This window comes from Dermacentor andersoni, chromosome 11 (genome assembly GCF_023375885.2).
Source record: "Dermacentor andersoni chromosome 11, qqDerAnde1_hic_scaffold, whole genome shotgun sequence".
NCBI classification, from domain to species: domain Eukaryota; kingdom Metazoa; phylum Arthropoda; class Arachnida; order Ixodida; family Ixodidae; genus Dermacentor; species Dermacentor andersoni.
Window position 1 is genome coordinate 77,497,036 of NC_092824.1, and position 20,125 is coordinate 77,517,160.

Consider the following 20,125-nt stretch of genomic DNA (forward strand, 5'->3'; position numbering starts at 1 on the left):
GGAGGTCGGCGCCGCCGGCCGGCGCGCGCTCGCGGTCGAACGTAGGAGAAGGAATGAGAAAGAAGGAAGGAAGGTCGAAGGAACGAGAGGGGCCTCTCACCCACCCCATGCGCCGGCCAAAAAATTAAGCCACGCCAGAGAGACGAGCAGAGTGCGAGGGAAGGCGTGCCCTCAAAGGCGGCCGCCGGGGACAATCGGAAACTTGCGGATTGAAAGGGTTTTACCTTGGTTTTACCAGAGCCGTCTCTCCCAAGGGAAGAGACGTTCGAAGAACATTCGCATATCAAGTGCTATCGCAGGGCGAGATGACTATTTGAAATAAACGACGGGCGATAAAAAGGAAAAGCAAAGGGGAAGAGGAAGCGACATGGCATTAAGATACTCTTTCATTAACCTGGCCCCTGTGGCACAGGTGCAACTTGAACGGAAAACGGGGAGCGCGCATTCGCCTCGAAGTAGTGAGCAAAGCGTGCGTCGCTTCGTAGGTTACGAAGCAGACGACAAACCCGCATCAGAAAGCGCATCATCTGTCGTAGTCGTCTGTTACACAGGGCGAGAAAACCGAGGACCTGACGTGTCAGCAACTAGAAATTCAAGTTCGTAAATAAATAGTGAGAATATGAAATACTGAAAAGAAAGAAAAAACACGAACACTTGATCGGCAAGAATAAGGAAATGTATCCGTAAAGTTGGAGGATTTCTCGAGTTGGCCGAACGTTTACACTGTCAGTTTAATTAAGCTGCTCCGAGACGCAAATCCATGTGAATGTGTGCGCAGAAAAAAAAAAAAAAAAAGAACGCAAGTTAATCTGCTGCCACGCGCGGCAGCTGTTGGAACGTTGCACGCCTACAGAAAAGTGGCAGCCGTCTCACGGCAAGCATTCGCTGTTGCAAATATTAAGTTCACACACACAAACACAAAAGAAAGAAACCCGCGCGAGAAACCTCCCCCACAAGCACGCACACAAGAAACTAACATATGGAACAGTTAAAGCGGTAAGAAAAAGAATGACAGAATGGCGTAAGAATGGAGACAAAAACTTCGGCAAAGTTTTCCGGCACGCAGCGGTGTAATACGGCACCCTTGATCCACTTTTCCCGCTAAACTGAAGCCGCTTGCGGACATGCCAAGCTAATCCCACATACGGAGAGCTGCTCTCGGCACGAGGTGGAAAAGGAGGGCAGGGAGAATCGGTTGAAATAGACAAGACCACACATTAAAAAAAGAAATAAAACAAACGAGACACGCGATCAAGCAATTTGGGCCTGCAAAGCGAACACCATCCAGTCACGCGCAGACGATGTGCATACGGATAGCTTCTTCCAGATCCGCGACGGCCGTTTACGGCGACACGTTCGGGTTCACAGTGCACCCCGTACAGATTCGAGCGAGGGCGTTGAATTGCAGCTTCTCGCTGGCCTGGCTGCGCGCTTTACATGCAAATTCAATGCGCATACAGCGCTTCGAAAAGAACGCAAGGAAAAAGAAACGGCACGCGTTGCGAAAAAAGAGCACCGAAGAAGCTGGAACGCCGGCGACAACGCCCGCTCTCTGTACACAAGATAAACCATCGGCGGGAACATATCCAGCGTGCTAATTTTTTGCTCTGGGAGTAAAAGGAAAACTGTACAAAAAAGTCAATAAAGAAGCCGAATGCGGAGGCGCCTTCTTAAATCGTGCGTTGCTTTTTTATGCTTTCCCCGGGGGCAACTGAGCGAGAGCCGATTGAGGCCCTCCATAAAGCAGCCGGGAATAAATATAAGCGGCACCATGCCGTAAAGGCGCAGCAGAAGTGCAGATATTACGGCTGCTGTTAGGAACAGTCCTCGCCATTCCCATTCATACATGATTTAAAAGCGCCCGCAAACGACGGTGAGCCAGAGAACTTAGACACCATCCGTTCGACGCTGCTTACCTTGCTCAAATTATCATTATCATCATCAGCATCATTATTATTATCATCATCATCATCATGTATTCAGACAACTTTTGACCGTTGCTTAATGCAGACTTCAGTGGTACAATTACGCGCAAATCGACGGCCAGCTTCAGCTTTCGTCAACCTGTGTGGTGGGGCACATATGCCTTCGCTAGACGCGCGCAGACGACACGCGCGAACCTTTTTTGCCGGCGCAGATTCACCTTCAGGTACAGTATTCTTTCGTATTCGTGGAGTGGGTGCACTGTACTTGAGTTGCCCGTTCGAGTCTCTCCCTCACCATGCGTCATCGTCCGCCAGCTAGTGCCAGTGTTGAAGAGCACATTGCCCGCAGTGGAAAAACGAGTGACACGTTTGGCCGAATTTTCTAATGCGAGAAGCGGTAACGTTTCTTAGCGCCAATTTTGGCGCTACAGCTGGCGCGTGGCGCATAACGCAACGAACCGCGGGAGCGCCCCTTTCCGAAAACAAACGATCCGTCGACAGGAATGAAGGAAACAGCAAAAATGTTCGTCCGCCTTCCTCCCCGAGGCGTTCGCGCACAGCCTGCCGCCATCGTGGTCATCCTGCTCGCCCGAGAAAGCATTTGCACTGCCACCATCGCGAGCATGCAGGAGGACGGTCGCGTGGGCTGGTGTGCTCGCGCGCAGCGAACGGTCGACGACCTACCGCACAGAAGACGAGGTTAGAAAAAGAAAAAGAGAGCGGAAAAGGAAAAAGGCGGTGAAACAAAAGAAATAATGGCGTACAGCATCGCGAGCCACAAAACGAACTATGCATGCAGCGCACCCGTCAGGGCACTGGCAAAGGCAGAGATCATTTTCGTTCGCCTGGCGGAGCAGACGAGACAAATGGATTCAGCAGACGACAAAAGAAAGAGTAAAACTCCACGTTAACGCCTCTCCCAAAAACGACGCTCTCCGGAAAGTGTTAACAATGGTGAGCATTTTTTTTTTTCTAATCCAGTTTTTGCTGAATCAAGATCTGCACTACTCAAATCGTCGATGCATAAGAAGCCACACTACACTGCCGTGACTTCTGCTAACGACGAAGAGCGGAAAGCAGAAGACAGCTTATTGCTGGACGCATCGCGGATGAATAGAAGGAATGCTACGCATAGAACGGACGTTGGCAAGTAGACGCGTGCAAGACCGCTTTGGAGCGACCGCACTGTACTCTGACAAGCGGCGCGCAGGCACATTGCGGAAACATTTTGCTGAGAATACATGCAGTGACACGTTAGTTCGCTTCCAACGGTGGGTTACCAATATCGCGAAGCGCGATCTAAACGCACAAATATTAGTGACGGCATCAGCCGAGTCAACGATACAGACGAGGAAGCGACAACGCTGTCACAATTCGCTTCCTTTCATCCCACGCAAGACATTTTCACTTTCCCAAGTCACCCAACCAATATCGACAGTCGTATCGCTTCTCAAGCCAGTAGAATGGCCAACCTCGAAAGCAGCTGCCGGTTAAGCGCGAAGGTGAGGAGACTACTACATAAATGAAACCGGTAGGCCACACATTTGGATGAAGGACTGTAGTGGATCGTCACATTCGGGCGAAAAAAAAAGGAGAAAAGAAAACGGCAATTAAGCTTGGCCGATTGCGCGGGTTGGGCGTTCTAGAAAACCACGAACAAGCCAAAGACGGCGGCGATAACGCATTTCAATGTTCTATTGATTCCTGTGATTATTGTTTTCGAATAATAAACAGACGTTATAAAGATTGGCTCAGGATTAATGCGGACTAGGAGCACAACACGTTTGGTTTTGCACACCAGTTCAGTGTGAATGCGGACGGCAGTCGAACCCGCGGCCTCGATAGCAGCTCAGCAACGCCGCAGGCGCCGAGCCACGTTTGCAGTGACGTGTGCCAGAAGGACACTTAAACAAAATAAATATGAAGCAACTGCATATTGACGGACCTTCTCAGCAGAAAAAAAGAAGCTATAGGAGCGTGTTTTTACGTCCCACGGTTTTTGGCGACGGTATTTCTATTAGCATGAGAAGAATATCTCAATTTCGACAGACGTATATGTCACCATGAAGGTCAACTGCCATTTTGCACGATAAAAAATACGCCGACATCGCGCGATCTACGAAAGTCATGACGTCGTAGTGGCGTGATCCCCACGATGTGTGCATCTTCAGCAGATGACAGCTGCATTTACTTTTTTTTCTTAATTCAGCTACGTACCTGTACTGCGTGTCTACTGGAGTCCAAATGCGCGCCATTTTGACGAGGCTGCAGAAAGGATCCACGTAGCGTCGCGAGGGGCAAATTGGAGTATTAAATGATAGACAAATTATATATGCAGTTCCTTTTTCTTTTTTCTTTCTATATCTCGGTGTGCTAACAGCAGCTGCCCTAATTATACCTGAAGAGAATGCGCGATAGACGTTATGAGGTGTTAGACGGTTTCTACGCACATTTTAACGTTTAAGAAGACGAGGCGTAGCAGACAAAACCCGCTTGCATTTCCTCTGCCAAAAATAAAAGGATAAAAGTAAAAGAAAACGCAGACGACATCCGCCTGACAAAACGAGTCCGTTCCACACCAACTGGAGTAATCAATAATACGCCGGAAAAGGCATCCAAGAGGATGCCGACTCTGGCAGGTCATTCCGCTATACACGTGACGTGTCACCGCCGTCAGAACAGGCGTACACGGGCGTGAAGATAACGTGCCTCCCCCAGCGTGTCGGTATAATGCCAGAGACAAATTTCCTTTTGCGATGATGTTTGAAAGGGTGTATACGGTCACTGAGGGGTCGTCCGATGAAAGACAAGCGAATTGAAGCCGGATTAGCGGGGCCGCAACGTAGCCCATTTAATCTCCCACACTGCCGACGGAAGCGTCAGGGGCGATAAAGTGGACATGGTTATAAGGAAGAAAAAAGTGTGTGTGTGGTGGTGATGGTGGTGATAATCACACCGGAACTATCGACTACGCAGAGGCAGCGGAATGTGGCCGCCGCAATGGAAAGAAAATGCCGACCGCGCGAGTTAAGATAAGGCACGGGAGAACTAGGTTGCACAGAAACAGAAAGGGGATTCGAAGCAGACGAAGAAAATGAAAAACGTGACGCGCATTGCAGACGACACGGATGCGAGCCACTTTTTTTTTTCTTTTGTTATGTCGGCTCGTTGAACTTAAAAAAATGCAGACGACGGCACACTGGCCGCAACGCAGACTAACTTTTTTTTTTTCTTTCTTATTTCTGTTTCGGAATCCCGGCTCACCGCTTACTTGGCATGCGAGAAGGCGCACATCGCAGACGCGGAGAGACAGGTATTGCGGTTCCCTCGACGTGGACCCGGTATACGTACTCGGGCAGATAACACTCCGTATACGTATGAGTGAAAACCTGAGAACTGTAAGCGCGCAGCCTGTCCTACATTGCTCTGCCGTACGAATCAATTAAAGACAGGACGGCATCTTTTTTTAAAGCTCCGAAGCACACAAATTACCCCTGACTTGAATTCAGTTACCACCCGAGGGACGAATAGGCTAGTGACGTACGAAACCATGTTAGAATTTTTCGGAATGCATTATTACGTATCGTCGCCGGCATCACTAGTGTGTGTGTTGAACAGGTATACGAAACATACGAGGACATACAAAGCGCGTTTTTGATCACTGAATGAAATATTACATGCAGAATTAAAGCTGTCGTGTTTTGCATCCAAAAGCTTACGCTTAAAATATGCATCGACGTCTTACGCCACATCGGCTGCGAGATGGATAACCTAGAAGAGAATATCTAACTCCGCATGAACTGTTCTTGCAGCCTGAGGTTTCGTCGTGCGTTATTTGAACAAGAGAAACGACGAATTAAAAGTAATCGCTCACTAGTGACCGCAGTACGTGTCAAGGCTACACAGGTAAATCCAGAAACGCGTATAGCAAACGACGAGTTTAGACATTCATAAAATAGTGCTAAACAAAACACATTTGATCGACCGGCTTTCAGAGTAAGCGAGAGCGGGCAAGTGGTTAAGAGGTGGTTACGTCACGGTACATTACATAAGCCGACATGTCCAAACGCCACGCATCTGCGCGCGTGCATTTTTTGAAGTTTGACTTTCTTGTGCGTGCGTGCGTGTGCGTGCGTGCTCCCTTTGTTTAGCCGCAAGTCCCACGGGAACGGGTCGTTCGGCGGCGGTTCTGCTCGCGATGCGGCAGACGTCGCGCATCGAAAATTCCCAGGCGGATGGTACGCATCCTCCAGGGATCACAGAAACTGCGGTAAAGTTGCCTGGAGCGCTATGCTGTCTGGCATATACTATCCCAGCCATGTAGGAGGCTGTGATAATACCTGTCGGCTTACGTGAGAAGAGCAGACGACGGCCGTGAACAAGATCCGTCTGCGGCTGGCTGCGAAGCAGACGAAAGGGTACCGCCTGTTCGTCTGCTTCAGAAAGCACAAGTCTGCTTCTCAATGTCACTTTCAGAATATGGGCAGTGAACTCGTGTGCTCTTGTTCCAGCTTTACTCTTTATTTCTCAAAGCCCACTGGTGTGGCTCGGAGCGAGCTTACTGGTACAAGATTTAACAACTTCAATGCGCTAGTATACACACGAGGTATATGCTTGTAAATAAGCAAGCATAATATCAGGCGAAATGCAAGAACAGCATACGACTGCATCGATACTTCTACTCTAGCTTCTTCGCCGCTTTGAACAAAGATCTTTGCCGAGTAACTGCTTAAAACTTGGCCACATCTGTTAGTCTTGCCTTCAGGTGAAATGCATGTCGTTAAAGCGGGTGTATTTTATGCGCGCGAGTGTTTTTTACCTCACGGAACGCGACGGCAGCCCCACCGCGTCGTTGTGAAGTCACGTGCGCCTTGTAATGTGTGAACACTGGTGTGAATGTGCGCATAAAAGTTTCGCCATGACTATCAAACTATGACCACAGAAGTGCTGAAACGTGTTTTAAACTCCTGTTTTATTCTGCTCCAGGCCTTCTGGCATGTCTATAAAGGGAATCGCAGGTGCTAATGAAAGCAGATGCAGATGCTAGTCACTAATATAAAGGCCAACGAAAAATTTAGAAACTACACCTGTTTGCTTGTTCGTTTCGGCCTGCGAAGCTCGTCCTCTGCTGTCTTTTACAACGGAAGAGTGATGACGATAATCGTCACAGCCTTCGTCGTGGCCAGCCAGCGCAACTCCCCCACTCCACTGAGAAAGTACGACGAAAGAATAAATTAAGCCCGCCACTATACTGAAGCGAGCAAGTAACTCTTACGGTACACATGTTTTGCAACCGCGACAACAGTGGGCGCTGCAAAAGGAAGGCGGTTTCCGACAATCGCGACGCGCTACCACCCCTAGCGTAGGCGGGTGGCGCAAGCAGCGTACGGAAGCCTGGAGAAAGAAGGCGGCACCTCAACGTCGCAACGTTGAGAGGGTGTTTCCGGATGTGAACACGTACTTCCCGTATGACGGGCGCGCAACTCTGAGTGAATAGAGAGCGCTGACGATATCATGACGGGACGCCATGAACAGGCGTGACGAATCGACCGCGTGATTAACGCAACGTCCGCTATTGCGCGCTGCCCGCCGAACAGACGAAACGGCCAAGCGCGCAGAAAATCTCGAACGAATCGTAGGAGCGCGAGATTTCAAGCGACGAAACAAGACTCCACAGACAGGCGACGTATGGACGACGTGCTTATATTAATAGCCTTGGGGAGTTGCCTATTTGATTAAACGAAAAGGAAACGCGAGAACGTGTAAACAGCCAGCCAAGCAGACGCCAGACGGAGTGAACAGTAGGTTACCTCCAAGCTGCGTCGCGTGCTTACGGCATAGACACAAACATGAGTGGCGTGTGCTTACTCAAGGGGGAGTAATGCACTGAAAGCAGCGGCTGACGTCTGAAAACTGCAACAACGTAGCGCAGCCACCGTCTGACTCAGCCGGAAGTCCACGGTCAAGCGTGTAGACGTGCAAGTCAGAAGACGGGGCGCGCCCGGCGTCTTCTGCCCCTGCTCCCGGGAGGCTCGTCTGCTCCGTTGGAGCGCGCACGCGCGGCGTCGTCTGCTAGCTGCAGCGCCACTAGTTCACTCGGGCACTATGCCAGACGACACGTGTGCGTGCGCACAGAAAAAGAACATGACAGAATGTAAAAAGAAGAAACTACAGCAGTGAGAAAGAAAAGAGAGATAGAGTGAGAGTTAGAGAGGTGATATAGGAGGGAGTGGCGGTCATTCCAAGAATAAATAAAGATGGCGGCACACGTTGAAAGGGAAGGAGACGAGAGGAGGAACGAGGCACGAGAAGCCGGAGTTCCAAAACGGGACCCCAGTCGCGACGATGAACGTGCCATTCCGGAATTAGAATCGCTATAGAGCGTCCGCGGAAGCGTCAGAGTCAACAAAGAGCGACTGGACTTCTGTGCATACGGCCGGCAGCGTGAAACACGATATTCGAACAACATGCGAATAGCACTGTTGACTTGCAGACGGTTCACTCATTAAGATGCACGCACGGCGGCGGTGTATACGCTACTAAAAAAAGCTTGTGTATAAACCTCAGTCGTTCCGCAGCGCTTCCACTTCGCTCGGGTGTGTATCCAAGCGACTGCGGTGGTTCCTAAAGCCGCACGGGCGCTACAAATCTAGTCGCTGGCAGCTTCGGTCGGCACCTGTACATTAAAGGGCGTGTCCCTGGTGCACGCGATCGAAAACCGCCACGCTCGAAGGTCAAAGTTCGCAGAAAGTAAAACTGCCCTTGCGCTGCATGAAAAAAAAAAAAAAAAGGGGGGGGGGGGTGCATATAGTTAACGAAGTGAGAAACTTGTAGGGTTTTATTTTGTAGTTACGGGCTACTTTCAGATCATTAAACATTATCCCTTTCGTGACTCACAGTTGCAATTTTACCAGCTGCAACACGAGAGAAAAGCCGTATGCTTTGACAGCGTATCGTATACGACAAGGGTCAGATCAGATAAGAATAATATGTTCAAATCATAGCGCGAAGCTTATGGAGAGATTGAGCTAAACAGCGTTTCACGCAGCCTCACATCGAATTTCGTTAAAGCGACTTCCTTGATTCGAGTCGCGATTAGCTTTCAAGTCGCGTCTATGTCTTACGTCTGCGACGAACGCAAAAAGCAGACGACGGCCAGAACGAGAGGGAACGAATGACGTCAGTTCGTTACGCCCTCCTTCGAGGTCAAACCCAAACGGCAGTCGCTTCTGCGCCTTCTGCCAAGTGCGACGCGATCTAAGGCGATCGCGCGATCCTGTTCCCGTGACTCAGTACATCAGTATTGTACTCAGCACTGAGTGCTCAGCACTACGAAAACGTGCAGCACTTGTTGAGCTATACATACTAGATGTTTTAAGGTGATCGCTTGTGTACTGCTCAAAATGAGTACGACAGAGTGCAGACGATTCGCGTTTCAATTCTCGCCTGCAAGCGCATCATCCGGCGCGCACACACCTTTCATGGCAGCTACTCTACCGCGCGATGTCGTGAATCTGTCCAGCTGGCAGAACTACTGCTGCCCTAAGCGGCAAGGTTCAACAGAATACATATCTCTCACCGCTCCGAAGGTACATTCATCAAAATGACTCAAGCGTCGTGGGGCTTTATCTCTAAGCGTCGTCTGCTTGATGCCCTCCGCAGACGCGAAGTTATGTAACTGTCATGTATAGTTATACTATATACTGATGAAAGGTAGAAGCAATTAAGTGATTTGCGTACAGTCATGCCTGCCAATCTGTGAACATCAAAATTCACCAAGATCCCGCGTACACGGCACCCAAAGGAGGCAAGGGAAATGGCACGCACTTTTGAGTTTTCTCTCAGCTCATGTTATTTGCGGCGTACGTGCGTGCACTTTATTAACGGCGATTTAGTTTTAGAAACAGCACATAAGCATTAGCAAGCTTGGAACAGCAAATACTCATACAAGCAACGCACTGTTCCGAGAACACAGTGACTTCTGCAACCGTTTTGATGTTGCCGATTTTACTAGCTATAAAGCTGAGCACTCTACCCCTCTGGTGTCCTTTCACCGTGAAACTAGTTCCGAGAGTACCGTCGGAGACCACCGAGCGAAAACTTCTCCGGAACAGAACTTTACGTAAAGCTTCACGCTGCATCCGGGAAATCGTAGAACGAGCCCAAATGCGCAAACTTTACGACTATAATTCGGGAAAGTTGGCTGGTATGTGCATTAAAAAGCGAGATCACTGACGTGAGACGATTTCTCGCTCGGCTCCTCTGCCACGGGCACTGCCAAAGGGCCAACTAAGCATGAGGAACACGCCCCCCCCCCCCATCTCTCTCTCTCTCTCTCTGTGTGTGTATATATACACACATATATAATCCTTTGGATTAACGAAGTCACTTACAATCGATCGAAATTCTGACACGGGCAAGTAGCTCTTGAAGGGCAGACGAAGGCGGCCGCGCGAATTTGTATGCCGCACGGGAACGCAGCGCTATAGCACACCATCTCTCTCTCTGCCCTGATTGCCCGTGGAGCAAGCTCCTTGGCAGCGCTGCACCGTTCTTAAGGAGAGAGACGAATGGCGCACGCAGCAGCCAGGCGAGATGCCAGCCGCTAAGGAGCCGCGAGCGATGCCTCGCGCGCCTGACCCCTGCCTGACCTTCTGACTATACCACACAGCTCTTCGCTCGCACCGAAAGCCCCGCACGGGTATAGATGTCGTGAACCGAATACGAAACTGACACGCCGCAACGTCCCACGGCTTAGTTGTGTTACTCTTTGCGCTGACGAACTTACTGCCACAGTTTTCTTGTTTCCTCTCTCTCTTCTTTAAGCACGCGTCAAATAAACGCAAGAAAATCGCATTGTAACCGAACATTTGTCGTGCTAATCAGCACCGTCGTGAGACGGAGCTGCGCTAAGTGAGAACGGGTGTGTTGTAAATAAATTTCGGTATCAGATATATCTTTCTCTTTGGCGCTGACCCCAGAGAGAGAGAGAGAGAGAGAGAGAGAGAGAGAGAAACGATCCCGACGCAATCCCACGAAAATGAAGCCACGACAACTAAAACGAGGTGCTCCTCATCGCACAACCGCTCAAAGTATTACTGGTGCACATAGTATACAGTATTAAAATGCGGGAAACGCGTTCAACGACACACCACCACCAAATACACAGCGTTCGTGTTGCTGTTTTCTTTTCCTTTTTTTTTTTCGGCGCGCGATAACCATGCTCGAGCCGTTGGCTGCACATATAACCTAAACGACGCAGCCCATGCAGTGTGTAGTTGCAGTCGCCCGCACAGCAATCTCGGCCTACCCGCTGCCCGTGTCAGCAGCGGTGAGCAGGGGGAAGAAAGAAATAAAAGAACGGAAACTAGAACGTCGCCCGCACGTAGTAGTAGTATAGTAGTACGAATAGTTTTTGGCATAGCTCTAGCTCTCCGGCGCACTGTTTGTGCCGAAAGCTGCGCAGAACGGTCCATACACGTACGCGCGCGAACGCAAAGCGCGACCGAACGAAGATGCGCTGCAGCTACAGCTGCGTTTTGGCGAGATAGTCGCACCATTACTTGATCGCCTGGTGCAGAAAAAAAAAGGAGTGGGAGGGGAGGAAAAGAAGGATCTGCGTAAACACACTGCGCATCACGCGTACAGCTGGAACATTGCCACTCGCGCGCGGACAACGGGTGACGCCTTATTAAACGCTTACACGCTCGATCGTACCGATTCCGGATGACTGCACACACGTGTCACGGTGCGGCGAATGAGCAAAGGAGCGACGAGGATGGGGTGACGCGGACGCGCCCATGCGGGCACTCTCTGCGCACGGCACTCAAGTTTCGTCCTCTCAAGTTCCGAAACGTCGCGACCGTCTGAGCCCGAGAAGCCGCAAATAATTTTAAAAAAGAAAGGTAAACAAACAAACAAACAGGCTCAATCAAGCAACCAAGGCGCAAAACACGGGCGGCGCCATCTACCTCCAGTTGCGTCGTTATACGTTACGAATTACGTCAACAAATGCTGCGTACGCACTAAAGTGTGTCGACAGCACAACAGGGGGGGTACTCTGTCAGAGTCCACCTAGCGGACTGTCCATTTCGGCCGCTGCTTATTGGATACAGCTGTACGAGCGAGGAGGAGACGAGCGGCCCCAGCCAATCAGCAGCGGCCGAAATGGACAGTCCACTATAGGTGGACTCCTACAGAATACCTCCACATTACACCAAAGCATTGAGTTTCTCATTATATTACCTATAGAGTGAAATCTGGAGCTGCTGCATGCGATGTTTGCATGGGAATTATGGGCATGCCGGTATATGGTGGCTTCGGAATGGCATCGTCCTCACAGAGCCAGGACACTTTGAAGACGCGCCTAGCTAGCATCATTCCGTCTGCCACATTATTCATTCCCTACTAAAACAGCACGTGAAGAGCTGTTTTAGCTGTAGTATTTAAAAAAAAGAACACGCTTTAATTAGCAGGACTATCATCGAAAATATTCTATTTTTAAGAACGCATCACCTGTGTAGCCATATGCACGTTTCAGACGTATAGACTCGCACAACACGAGCCAGCACAATCCTCGCACACACTGCACTTCCCTTTTCATCCCCTTTCCCCATCCCTACTAGAGAGGCTTGGGAGGAGTACCTGCTCGGCTGCTCTACCTTGGAAACTCAACGTTCCTTGGTGGCGCGCGCCCGGGCAGCGGCCATCTCCAATGGCGTCCCGGAATAGGGGCTGCCACTCAGGCGCACAGCAAGCAACTCTCTTATTAACTTCTTGAATAAAATGTTTCTACCACCACCACCCGTACACCGTCATTCCCATGACGTGCGGCACGGCGCTCGTTTGAAAACTCCCACAGACGGTGGCGCCAGATTTCCCTCTGGGCAATACGGAGTGAAACTGTGCTACAAAACGGACAATTCTGTTCTATATACACACGACGAGACTCCTTTGCTTTCACCTGGTGCGCTACCGTTCTTATACTAAGTACGGACTAAGCACGGCGACAGTACAACGGTATATATACTTGAATGATGAAAATCGATTTCTGCGAACTACAAAACTGTTTATCTCTCTCTCTCTCTCTCTCTCTCTCTCTCTCTCTCTGTGTGTGTGTGTGTGTGTGTGTATGTGTATGTATGTGTATGTGTGTGTGTATGTATGTGTATGTGTGTGTGTTTGCGCGTGTGTGTTTGCGCGTGTGTGTTTGCGCGCGCGCTCCTCTAACGTACGCCCCCTCTCAGCGCGCGTCGTTTCGCAGGCGGCATGCCGCATCATCTTCTTCCTGCAAAACAAAGACACGCAACTCGCACCGCGGAGAGACCTAAATCAACCGACACTCTGATTACGTGTCAACAGAATCGAGAAAGAAACAAAAAGAGCCCTCAACATCTGCGGCAAAAAATGCATCGCGATGTTTCCAGCGAACGCTTATCGGCACTATCTATATATATACATATACACATCACAACAGCCAGACGGCGGCCCACATCTGTCAGCCGCACGCGTGCAAGGCACAAAAATTGGACGGGACAGAATTTGCGCGCCGCGCCGAAAGGCGCCTGCAGTCGCACCACCTCCACGCGACAGCCGCACGGGCTTAGAACTGCATGCTGCTCGGCACAGACATCGGCATACGCGCCTCGAACGCACCCCTATAGCTACCCACACACATGCACGTGCGCCCTATAAACGCGGAAATGTAGCCTTCGCCACACACACACACACACTGCAGCGTATGCATGCGTGCATCCACGCCATGGGGTTCGACGTAGGCTTAGCGGTAGACCCGCCGCCCGCTTCTTCGACAGACACGCTGATTGACAGGCTCGCCTACAAGAGACAGCGCTCGTCCTGTGTCCTCCCTTGTCCGTGTTTTTTTGGCGCTGTTTTAAATATGAATAATCCTTCTGAGTCGCCTACAAGAGTGCGCGCAACCCGCCCCAGTTATATTATTCCGTGCATGCAGCCGTCCCGAAAGCTTGCTTCCCTGTAACTACGCACACGCGCGTTGAATCCGATCGTGGAAAGAGGGGGCCGACTGAAATTCCGTGGATGAAATCGCACGAAATACGGTGTAACGCAACTTCCGCCATTGAATGCGAATAAAGTTTTTAAATTGGCCTATAACTCAAAACCTTAACGCCCAAAGGTGTGAGTTATAGAGCCATTTACGCTCCTGTTTGCTTTTAGAGGTGAAAATTTTACGGTGTATACCGTGGTGTGTTAATTGCTTACGTGTTCTAATTAACACGCAGTTTAATTTTACTTGCCAGGTACACGGAAGCCAGAGTGGCCTGCTCGGAGTGGTTTAGGGGGACTGGTCAATCGTAATCACGACTGGATACAGCTTCAAGGCAACTGACCATTGGCCAATTGAGTTGGAGCTCTGGCGAAGACGTCATCAAGGGGTTCAGTGAACCTAGCCCGGCAACGACCCTGTGTCTCTATATACGCAGAGGACTCGTACGTTTCCGTTTATTAATAGGAGACTTTCAATCAACCGATCCGCACGAATATTGCTACACATGGCAATTTCGTAGCCATCCATGACACGCAAATCAAGGGGCGGTTATACTGCCAAATTCCGCCATATTGTCGCATCCACCATCTTGTCAGCTCTGATTGGCTCACGCGGCTGCTACAGCGCCTCTGACTGGCTTAAAACGCCAAGATGGCGGAATATGACAGTGTCCTGCCTAGCTCACCGCGGGGAAGGACACGACAACCGAATTCCAACGCCGGTCGGAGCCTGCCCCGCCGACGTATGCCTTCGGCGTGCCTTCAACTCTGGTGACTGCACGCGGTCTGCGCGCTTGCGAGCTATTAAGTGACTTCAATTGCACAGGAGCCACCACTCCGGAAAGGCCTCGGTCCCGGGTTCGATGCCCGGACAAGGTCCCCTGTGGGTTTTACTTCGTAGATTTCCTGGCTGCTCTCCGGCGATATAACTATTTTTTTGTTCCTTTCAGCTTGTATAGCCCTTCGTTTTTCGATAAAGTTGTAGTGGATAAATTCAACAAAAATAAAAACTAACTAAATAAAAACGTCCGTGCACGGGGGCCCCAGAACGTGACAGCGGAAAGCAATCACTTCCACTGGAAAAGAAATAGTAAGTGAGCCAAGCACTGACCGCAGTTCTCTTCGTCTGAGCCGTCTCCGCAGTCGTCTTCGTCGTCGCACCGCCACGTCTTGGGTATGCATTTCTCGTGCTTGGCACACTTGAACTGACTCGTGGAGCACTGGTCTGCAATGAGGCCGAAAAAAGAGAAGAGTATGAAAGAAAAGGTCACAAAACTCTAGCAAAGGCAGTTTGGCTTGCAGGCTTTTTTTTTTCATTTCTCCATCTTTAATGCTACGGTATTAGCGGCATTCATTACACTAGGTAAATGTTTGGTTCACCAGTCTACATAAAAAAAGTTTCGGCACTAATCTACAAGCGCTGCATACCTTTCACAGAACATTTCTATACAGACTGCACAAAATTCTATACAAGGTGTAAATTGCTATGCAAGGTCTTAAGTTCAAGGAAAGCATGCAGACTTAGCAGTTATGCACACACAAAAAAAGCAAGAAGTTAGATTGCACAATAAGACATACGGCCGCTTCGCCAAGCAAAGTAGGAGGTCTTATATGCAGGGCCCGGCAACACTCCTTAGCGCTACGAAGGCGTTCACAGGCGTTTAAATCACTGATAACGCCTTATATCACGCCTTCTTTTAAGATCAACGAATAAGCACTTGCTTTGCGTGCTCTTGTGTCTGATAACCGCGTCCAACTTCCTCCCCAACTTCACGCTTTCAACACAGCTTCGTCTGAGCTTAACGCTAACATCGATAACGTTATTGCGCCAACGCCGAACCAATCGGCGGCATCTGTCGACGCGAATTCACACGTTCGCCCCTGCACCCACCCTAATCTACAGCAACCATCGAATTTACTCAGTGTTGTCTCGAGATTTGCCCAATTAAAACGATGTCCAGCCGTTTCCGGAGTCCCCGATTTTGTTTCTCAATCGCATAAACCCTCAACAGCCCAACTTCAATAAATTCACTTCGAGCCGAAACCTTCACGAGCTTGCATTGCGAGTCGCGTTTTATCGCTGTAAACGTAACGGAGTACTCATACAATCGCAACGGGCGTTGGCTATTGGAAAAACAAAATACTGCCCCGTAAAAAAGAGAAAAAAAATATGAAAAAAGAAGCGTGCATCAGACACAAAAGGCGGTGGCGTCACGCGATCACGCCACTGAACAGCCGAGAAAAAAAAAGTGCCCTGAAGCGATTGACCCAGCTATGCCACGCTCTCATGCATTTACAGATTGAAAAGAAAAAAAAGGGAGAGGGGAGGTTGTAATCAAGGTTATCCAAGTATGTCGGAAACGGAGATAAGGCCCGATATCTCTTTCTCCCATTTCGCTCGTCCCAAGGCCAATCAGCAGCACGAGGAGGTGGAACCGAAACGTCGCCTATCGACGGCTAAAATCGTACGCACGCTTATCGCAGTCTCATCTCGAAGTATAACTGGAGGACGCGATCCGGGACTGAAGAGGACGCCCGAACGATACGGCGCGGGCGTCAAAGAAACAGCCCTCCCGTGGCACTCGCAACAGCACTAGATTGATAAGAAAAAACTAAACGCCTTAAAGAGCACAGCTAGCCTTTCATAGCTGTTAGCCCCGGTTATCGAAAGCCTAATTGTTGCTTATCTTGGAGCAGAATGAGCTGAGCCATATGTGTAGGGACAGCAAAGCATCAAAACATACACCACCACCGATCTAGTTATGTCTCCTTCAGGAGCGTAGCGTATCGCCGATCGAAGCGAAGACAATATCGCCGGCGGCCTGACCTCCTATTCGTTTCCGTCGGTTATCCGGTGAATATCGCGGTAACTCATTGGTCACATTGTAGTTAACCTCACTCTCGATGCTTCGAATCGCGCGGCCTTTTGAAACGACGTTTTCTTTCTCTCTCTCTCTCTTTCTTTTTTTTTTGCAGAACAATACGTTGATACTAGAACTAGATAACTGTACTATTACTTAGTGACGCGAAATCGGCTCTGCAGCTACTATGAGTGGTAATGAAAGAAAGCTATTGCAGAGTGGTTGGCTCTTCAGACTGCCGAGCTATACAATCTAACGGAAGAGAACGGCCACCACATTACATTTCAGTGGGTCCCCAGTCCCTGCGGTGTACACGGCAACGAACTGGCCGATGCCGAAGCGAAGAAGGAGCTCGAAAAACCGGAGCCACTGCTTGCGAGTCCTTTCTTCAAGAGCGGACGCCAACTGCCTTCTCTCGAGTGTCACCCGAACAGAGACAGAAACGCACAGGGACAATCCGGACAATCGCCACAAACGACTCCACACTTGGACCCTACCATGAAATTTAGGCTACCACCGAAAATTCAACGCAGCTGTGCCAGTCTCCTGTATAGACTTAGGCTGGGCGTTCACACGTGCGGGTACATGCACCTCAAATGACGCATCGAGTACACTCTTAAGCAAATGTACCCCCCCCCCCCCCCTTGCCACACAACAATAATTATCTGTCTTGCTTGCGTTTCCTTCCTTAAGTACGCTGCACTCGCTACTTTCCTGTCGAGAATGCTCTGTCATGCTGATAACGGGCATGCCGTTCGTGACTTAAACGTACCGGGCTCGCCGCATTAAAGAAATGAATTGGACAAGACAGATGACGATTATCGTTGTGGCAAAAGGGTGTAATTTTGTTTAAGAGTGTACCGAGTCTCCAGACCGAGCTGTGAATTGTCAATGAGACTATATAGGTCACGTGCTGTGCGACTGCCTTCAGTACGAGGAAGAACGTCAAAAGCTGAGCAGTGACCTTACGCGCCCCGAAAGCACGCCACTGTTGGCGGACGTTATTTTAGGCCCTCGGCCAGACGTTAAATCCATTTTTAAGGCCATCCATGCCTTGTTTTTCTTTAAAAGTACGGACTTGGACTGTAGGCTTGGAGTAGTCCAAATTGCTTACTATATCTTTTACATACTAATCCTCTCATCATCGTCACCCATCACGCGCCTCTCGCTGTTTCTTTCCCTCTACCCCTTCCCCCAACGCAGAGTAGCTGGCTAGAGGAATGTACCTCGGGCCGACCTCTCTGCATTTCGCATCATTAAACCTTTCTCTCTATCTCTCTGCCATGCTTTTATACAAATACTGCCATAGTGAACCACCATATCACGATCAAAGCTGATCGGCGACATAATACTAACATAGAATAGTGGCTTTGTTTCACTGTCTGTTTGCTTCATACGGCTGCTGCTGCGCCACTTTGTTCAGTTTCATACTTTGAGAAAATGGCATACTTCTGCCTTCACAAATGCTATTCACTGTATAATTTGACTTAATGTTTCAGAATTTCAAAGATGTGCCCTTTCCTTTTCCAAAGGTCTCTACCAACAAACTTGCAGCAGGACGAATCTTAAATCGAAACATCTGCGGTTTCTTATAGGTCACACAATTATTTGGCTCAGATAACGACGTCACATAAATATGACATTTACATTAGCTTTATAAATCACACACACACACACACACACACACACACACACACACACACACACACACACACACACACACACACACACACACACACACACACACACACTTTCACCTTATCTCGTCTCGGCTGCTCAATTAGCGCGTCATCCCACAGCGTCGATACACGCTCCGGGGAGCACGAACTCACGCATCCTGCCCGCGTTTACATGGCGCACAACATCCGCGACGATACTGCGCGCACACACGCAACTAAGCACGTTGTTGTATATCCTGCATTTATACACACACACACAGACAGACGCACCGAGAGGGCAGCGCACTCGAGCGAGCGCAGGCGTAGCTTTCGCAACCTCTCGGAGTAAAGAAAGAAGAAAAAAAAAGAAGGGCAGAGGGAGGATACTAAGAACAGACGCTAACTCTTCGCCCCCTCGTGCCCTAGCTCTGCGATGTTACAACGCACAGCAGCAGCAGCAGCAGCACCGGCAAACGACGCGAAACGGATTGCGTTCCTTCGCAAGAAAGCAAGCAAGCGCGTACACGGTATCGTCGCAACACTCGTCGCGAGCGGTCACGCATTCCGTGCCACTCTGGCGGTCCCAACATCGTCGTTGCCAGAGGCTATACCGCTCCGATGTGTGTGTGTGTGCGCGCTATGTTTCTTCTGGATCCAGTTCGAACATTGTCGATACCATGAGGAGGGGAGGGTGTGCAGTTTCTTCCGCCTTTACGAATGTCTCTGTTATACTTGCTGCTTCGCTGTTCGGATTATAGCTATACACGGTCACCGTTTGATATATTCCTGAACACAGACACGTGGCTGCCTCTGCTGGCGTAAGCCGTGCTTCGCTTTCTTTTTCCCCCTTCAACACCTAAAAACACACAGGCAGAGTTCTCACGGAATTTGCCCGTTCGTACCGGCCTGTTCAGTACAACTTCACCTCTTGTGAGTTATCCACCAGAATGCCGCAGATAATTTGGTGGTAAACGGACCGGGCGAAGCAGCAGCTTATCGTAGCATAGCATGACTCTCCAACGTGACGGGCACGACTTCTACATGGACAGCACCGAAAATTTCACGCTAAAAATAAGTCATCCGCTGAGTATACGCTGTGCTACTGTCGTACATGCACCTATAGAGGCGGGCCTTGGCCTAGTTGTAGAGCACCCGCCTCGGCTACGGGAGGTTGAGGGCTCGATTCCCACGGGGGCACCCACTGGTTCTCAAATGGGCACAAGCGTACCTCGGCCTGGCGTTCGGCTTTCTTCGCGGCGTTTCTAAATTGGGGAACGAGCCAGGCCGCACAATTTTCTGTTACCTCGCGATCGCGAGCGCTCGCGGTGTCCAATCAAGAGAGCGCGGACAGCCTGCGGACGACCAATTCAGCCACACCTGGCGGAGCAGACTGAAAATTGAGCGGGACGCAATGGAATCAATGAGTAGACGAGGTGGCCATCGCGAACCGGACGCGTCTGCTATTCTGTCGGCCTGACTCGGGCGCGATCGAAGCAGACGACGCGGTCCACACAAATCGAAAACAGACGGACTCGCACACGAGCTTCGCGTCGTCTGTTGGTGCGGGGCGCGAGCGACAGCCATAACAGGGCCTATGTTTTAAACATAAGCGCATATAAACACGAGAGTACAAGAAGTGGCGCTATCGCGCCACCCA

General features: G+C 50.0%; 1 protein-coding gene across 1 annotated transcript in view; it reads right to left on the bottom strand.

The window, feature by feature from the left end:
* Positions 1 to 20,125, bottom strand: part of LOC126517360 (low-density lipoprotein receptor-like) — a 55,042-nt gene that overhangs the window by 25,681 nt on the left and 9,236 nt on the right. Inside the window, exon 2 of the mRNA XM_050167065.3 lies at positions 15,061 to 15,174. Within this exon, the coding sequence (XP_050023022.2) occupies positions 15,061 to 15,174 (114 nt within the window). The remainder of the gene's footprint in view (positions 1 to 15,060; positions 15,175 to 20,125) is intronic.